Source organism: Varanus komodoensis, unplaced genomic scaffold (assembly GCF_004798865.1).
Source record: "Varanus komodoensis strain SLA01 unplaced genomic scaffold, ASM479886v1 scaffold33, whole genome shotgun sequence".
Lineage (NCBI taxonomy): Eukaryota > Metazoa > Chordata > Lepidosauria > Squamata > Varanidae > Varanus > Varanus komodoensis.
In genome coordinates, this window is record NW_025335817.1 from 3,536,025 (window position 1) to 3,542,364 (window position 6,340).

The window sequence follows — 6,340 nt, forward strand, 5'->3', positions numbered from 1 at the left end:
TCCGGAGGGAAAGCGCACCCTGCCGTAGTCATTCCTTTCAGCTCCCTTTAGGCAGGGAGAGGGTGGTGTGGGGCTTCCATACCCCAAGGGGTGGGGGGCTGGCTTCACACACGCTGAGGTTGCCCCTGGGGAGCCAAAACGCCAGCAAGGCACCAACTGCTTCCTTGGCTGAGGAGCCTCGCTCTGCTCGTTGCAGATCTTCGGCCCCGTTCAAGAAATCCTGCGCTTCAAGACCACGGACGAGGTGATCGAAAGAGCCAACAACTCCGACTTCGGGCTGGTGGCCGCCGTCTTCACCAACGACATCAACAAGGCCTTGACCGTCTCCTCGGCGATGCAAGCGGGGACCGTCTGGTGAGGGCGGAGGAGGGCCGCTTGGGCACAGCCACGGGGCCAAGGCAGCCCCCCTCGGGTTGGGGAGGGGCAGCACAGAGCCCTTTTGCCTGATGCTCACTCTGTCTTGCTCGGGCAGGATCAACTGTTACAACGCCTTAAATGCCCAGAGTCCTTTCGGAGGGTTCAAAATGTCCGGCAACGGGAGAGAAATGTAAGTGTCGAGGGCTTTGTTCCGCCGCCACCGCATGCTGGTGCCTCTCCATCCCTTCTCAGTGCCGGGTGCCCAGGGGCCCCACAAGAGGCATGGATGTGGGCACCAGCCGGGGGGCCCCTGGCCAGGGCTGACCCAGAAGTGGGGGTGCTTGGCGGACCAGGCCCTCCCTCTTCCGCTGGAGTCTCAGAGGCGGGTGGAGACGCCCCTTCTTCCTTCAGAGAAAAGCAGAGGGGCCACCCGTTTCCTTCCTCTAAAAGAGGAACATGGAAGCTGATTCCCCTGCTTGGGACCGGGTTCCTTTCCCACGAGGTGGCCCCCAGGCCCGGTGGGCCAAAGTCCCTGCAGGCCACAGCTCAGTCCACTGTCAGGAGGGGCATTTCAGCCTCTGCAGTGGGAAGGGCGACCCAGGGGTGGGCGGGCAGCCAGAGTGAGGCCCATTGCCTGGGGAAACAGGGCTGTCCTTCCAGGAAACACTTGAGCTCCTGCCCCCAGCTCAGAAAAGTCTCTCTCGGGTGCCACCACCAGGAAGGTCATGGCCATCCAGTCTGGGGACGCCTGTCGGGGGCCCTCCATCCCTGAGATGCCCCCGTTGAGCTGAAGCACTCCCACGAGTGGGTGGGGGTCAGCCCTGGAAGGAAGTCCCGGCACTCCTCATGCAGCTTGCGCAGGGCTTCCCGGGGCATTGCTTGCCTCCCCCACTAGTGGCCCCCCAGGCACCACGGCGGCGTCTCCCCACAGCGCATTTGTCCACGTGTGCCCCCCACCCGCAGCCCTTCCGCTTTGATCTCGTTTCCAGGGGCGAGTGTGGACTGCGGGAATATTCCGAAGTGAAGACGGTGACGATAAAGATTCCCCAGAAGATCTCCTAAGGAGACGGGGACCAGGCTGCCGCTGCTGCTCGACCGGGGCGCCCTACATACCTTTCTGGGGACTGGCACTCAGGAATTTTTAGAAAGGGACACCTAGGATGTTTTTAAAAATAGGATTGCAGCCAGGTTCATGTCTCCACCGGGTGGGGCTCCCCCCATCGCTGGCCACATGCCACCACCTTCATGCAGTGCAGCAGGAGCGCCTGCCGGGGAAGCAGTCCGGCCGTGCGGGCCCGATTCTCCGCGTGGGAGAGGGGCTGCTCCTGGCGCCCTTCTCAGCCCCAACATCCGTGGCACACCGTCCCGAGCACTTGGCAGGCTGTCACGTGGCAGGCACCACTTCCAAAAACACAGGTCGTGGGCTTCGGATAACGGCGCGTGGGCAATTTACCAGGGTGTCCTAACCTCGGGGGGACTCTGAAAAATCGCTCAGCATTCTTCCTTTTCAAACAAGCTTCTAGTCCTCCTGATCTTGTGGGAAACAAGCTGTGGCAGCAGGCACTGTGGGAGAGCGGCTTCCCTTGCAACTGGCAGAGGCAACCTGTCCGGGGGCCACCTTCCCACAGAAGTCACTGCCCCGGGGGGTACTGAGCAGTGTTGGCGGGGGCCCCATCCTTGAAATGGGCGGCTTCCCTCGTACACCTGCATCTTGCGCAGCAGCCATTTCAAACCGAAAGCAGGGAAAAACCTGCTTGGAAAAACCTCAGTCCCTTGGAACAGGTGGGGCCGCAGGAGGCAGTCGGGGGACCAGCAGTCCTTCCACAGGAGGTCCTGCAAGCTGCCAGCAGCCGCTTCCTGGCCCAGAACGATCTTGCCACAGGCACTGCCACTGCCGCCCCTTTCCCCATCTTTCCTCCGTGGCATTCGCGGCGGAGTCAGAGCGAGCACCCTTCACTGTGTTGTCCTCACAACAGTCCTGTGCGGTAGGTTAGGAGAGAAAGGTGGCCTCATCCAGTCGCCTCTTGCAGCTTGCTGACCGCGAGACTGCCCCGTGTCCTCCGCAGTCCCTGGAGCTGCCCTCCTGCCCCGGCTGGCGTAGCGCACACGGTCGCCTCTCCTCCCGAGCCACCTCGCCTCTCGTGCAGCCAGCGCTGAGCTTAAAGTCGGGGTTCCCGTTCCCCAAATGAGCAGAGGCCTCGGGAATCACTCGGTCAACTCGCAGGTGCTTCGCTTCCCAGTCAAGTATCCCGTTGGAACATCCGACGTTGGACAAAACCCTGCCTGGATCGGAGGGAGCAAATGGGAAATGATGACCAGTTGCAACACAGAAATCTCAGCAATTTTTGGACACGATTCACTGGGAGTTGCGCCAGAGCACAGAACGTCCCGAGGGTTCTGTGCAGAGGCACTGGAAGCCCAAATGTAAAAGTTGCATTTTTGAGCAGTTGGTTGTGGGGTTTGTTTGGATTGTTGAAGGACAGCTGTGTGTACTCAGCTGTCCGTGTTTGTTACAGTTGTTTTGTTTTGTTTTAAGGATCTCCCAAAATGACTCTCTCTGTGTCAAAAACACTGAACTCAGAAGTCAGAGAGCATCACTCCACCTGTGGGCGGAAGGGATGAGGGCTGTGGGGTCCGGGTGCCGGTGAGTCCGCGAGTGCCTTATACGCATCTCCGCCGTCACACTGGGGCGGGGGGGGGGCTGCTCCCAGGTAAGCCGGGAAATTGCTTTGCCTAGAGGCTCAGGGGCCTGCAGGACAGGCGAGCCGGGCTCGGTGGCCGGGGTGCCCTCTGCAGAGCTCAGCACGGGGCAGCCTGGGCCTCCCCCATGGCCGGCCCACAGCGGCTTGGTGCTTGAGGCACGGAATCAGGATGCCTCCTCTGTGCTAAAGAACAGGGCACAATCCATGGGAAGTTCTTCTGCGGAAGCCCCCCTGGAAGGAATGGGAAGCACTGCTGCGGCCTTGCAGACCTCCCATTCGCTTCACCGGGGCCGTGCGGGAACAAGTCCTGCTGGATCGTTCCCCTTCAGCCGGCCCTCCCCTGCCCCATCGTAGGCGCTTCCCGTGGTCCGCTCGCTCCATCATGTAGCCTCCCCTCCTGGCGCAGCCCTCCTTGCTTCCCAGGCCCAAGTCTGATGCTCGATCAGCCCGATTTGTCTGCACTCTGTTGGCTCCATGCGAAACCCCTGCAACTTTCTTCTGCCTATGGCCCAACTCCTGCCGAAAGCCAGCCGCAAAGGTCCCTGCGCTTGCTACGTGAATGTCGTGTGTTCTGGCTGCCAGAGTTCCATGTTCTTTTCTTGAAAATGCTTTCAGAAACGAGGGTTTTTGTTGCCTCCGGTAATCACTGCAAAAAAGGGTTTTCTTTTCCCTTTTCTGCTACATTCCTTTTAAAGAAACCTGTGCTAGCAATCCACATTTATACCGTGTACTCCTCTGTATTACGTGTGTGTGGTGTCCGTGTTTGTGTGTTATTCAAATAAATCTGGTAACAGTTGAAGTTGCCCTTTTTCTCAGCATCTCTTGAAGTGTGTGACTTGGTGAAGCTCCTCTTTGCGTGTGCAAATGCCTCGTGCCACCGATGGCTCTCAGCAGTCTGGGGGGGTACCCTGTCACCTGCTTAAATCCTCACATAAAAATTGAGGAGAGGCGAGAGGATAGTCAAATGCAGACATGGCCATTAGAAGGCGTCCAAGCCAGGCAAAAAAAAGGCCATTTTTTTCCGGGTGGGACCCCGAGAGCGCATGCCTGAACAGAGGTAGAGCCATCCCAGTAGCTGTATTTTCCTTTCAAAATGAATAGAGAGGGGGCAGATTTTATTTGGGGGGTGATATTATTGCAGCTGCATCTCCTTCTTTTGGAAAAAGAAAACTCTGCATTGTGGATTCAGGTCAGAGGCAAAGTTCACCCTCACCCGCCGTGGCCATAAAGTTTAGCTATCAGTGAAAGTCTGAACTCATCGGCCTCCGTGGGGCGTCCGCGCAAACTCTTGCTTCCCCGCAGGAGCCTTGGATACAGTTTTAAGAAGCGATGATTTTATTTCCTCTCCGGATGAGTCACGCATACAATGAAGTTAACACCCTGATCACGCGCCTCTCTCCCCTTTTTCCTCGGCTGATCCTGACGCGTGCTGCTGTGGGTCCCCAGAAGTCGCTGGCCCTTGTGTCTGAGTAGAACGGTGGCAGTGCTGGGGTGCAGGCCGGACCCTGCGTGGCCCTCCTCGACCCGCTGGCAGCCCTCCACTCAGGGTGCCCTTCCACTCCCTGCGCAGCGCTCCTGGGCATCCGGGGAGGCATGGAGAGCCCCCACCACCGCTGTGGGGAAGGTTCTGGTAAGCCAGATCTGGACAGGCCCGTTCCTTCTGCTTGCACCCAAGAGCTACGCCTCCCATGGAACACAAGAACACACAACATTAGGCTCTGGGTGTTGAAGGAGCTGCTCTAGGCCACGGATCCAAAACCTCCCATTTTGTCTGGAGCAACTGGTGAGAGCTTTGCAGGGCTTCTGGCAGGGTGTTCCTCGCTATGCCTGGAGACGCTGGGGGCAGAACCCACGACCTGCATGCAGCCCTTCCTCTCAGACCCTGAGCAGTGGCCTCCACGGATGTGCATCGCCGTGCACCGAGCATCGGCACTGGACACCTGATCAGCAACCACAAAAGGTGCACACATGCGTAGCCCATGAAATAATGAACATTTGGCTTTTGAAAAAAGCTTGAACGGTTTTCCTGGAAGGGACCGGGAGGGGGAGGTTTCACTCTCCACTCCAAGTCCCCAGCTGACTTTAGCCCGTTTGTGCCCAGAACTGGGAAAGCCACGTGCCTGCTATCTCCAGTGTGGGAGCCGGTGCGACTCTGTGTGGCACACCTGGTGTGCACTAAACGTGCAGGCACCCTGCTTCTGCCCCCCCCCCCCCCCGCCGAGCCTCCCTTTGTCGGAGCAACTGCTTCTCCTCCAGCTGCTGAAGAAGGAGCAGCGAGGGCCACTGGGACTGGCTGGTCCATGGAGGCCACGGGTGTCTGCCGTGCCACGGCGCGGGTGCAGGCCACACGAGCGGTGCCGGGGCTCCTGCTCGCCATCCAGACTCTGTGCCCCGGCGGATTTGCCTCAGGATTCTGCAGCACTCCAGGGACAGCGGCTTTTGGCAAGAAGATGAATCTGCTCCTTGCAGGGAAAGGCCTGCACTCGCAGGAAACACTGCCCTGGGAAGACAGTATCATAAATCTTCTTGGTGAGCTTGGCATGGGAGAGGAAGAAGTTAAAAGTGTATCGTTGGGGGTTCCAGCTGACTCCGGCAGGAATAACATTCACACGGAATGCAAACAGGGCCTCGCTCCCGCCACACGGAGGCCACTGAGGCGCGTCCAGCTGCTCTCAGGGCTTCCGGGCCAACAGTGCTCACCGCCACCACTCGGATGGGCAGCAGAGGGTTGGGGCTCGGGCTCGGGTTGGGGGCGCAGCCGAAGGGGGGTACAAAGGCAAGCAGCTTCTCATGAGGTCGAACCATTTCTGCACTCGGCCTGCAGACGGCAAGCTGATGGGTCTTCTCCAGGTGCAGGAGGGAACAGCGCTCGGTGGTCTAGGAGGCCACGAGCTGAGCGTGGTGTGCTGCAGTGGCTAAAAGGGCGCATGCAATCCGGGCTGCACCAACAGAAGCCACTTCCAGGCTCAGAGACGGGGTCTGGCAGGCCGCTGTGCTTCCGTGCTGGTCGGGCTGCAGCTGGAGTGCGGAGTCCGGCTCGGGGGGACCCAGCTAGAGAAGGTCTTGACAAGTCAGGATGCATCCAAGATGGCCAGGGATTAGGGAAGGGGTTGACATCACTGCCATGGCGTGCAGGAAATTAAAGGGCTGGTGGCTGCTGCTGGGGGGGGGAGCACATGGCTGGCTGGACGGGGGCTTCATCCGCTTCTCGAAAGTGTGGCTGCGAGCCAGGAGAAAAGCCCCCGTGTGAAAGGAAAGAAAGCATTTGCCTGCCTCTTCCC

At 59.3% G+C, this 6,340-nt stretch overlaps 1 protein-coding gene across 3 annotated transcripts in view; it reads left to right on the forward strand.

Moving 5' to 3' along the window:
* The window catches only part of ALDH1A2 (aldehyde dehydrogenase 1 family member A2), a 48,565-nt gene extending 44,688 nt beyond the window's left edge, over nucleotides 1-3,877 (forward strand). For all 3 annotated transcript variants that reach the window (XM_044438890.1, XM_044438889.1, XM_044438888.1), the window contains 3 exons: nucleotides 197-354; nucleotides 473-547; nucleotides 1,347-3,877. In XM_044438890.1, the coding sequence (XP_044294825.1) occupies nucleotides 197-354; nucleotides 473-547; nucleotides 1,347-1,419 (306 nt within the window). In that variant the 3' untranslated portion in view covers nucleotides 1,420-3,877. The remainder of the gene's footprint in view (nucleotides 1-196; nucleotides 355-472; nucleotides 548-1,346) is intronic.
* The last annotated feature ends 2,463 nt before the right edge of the window (nucleotides 3,878-6,340 follow it).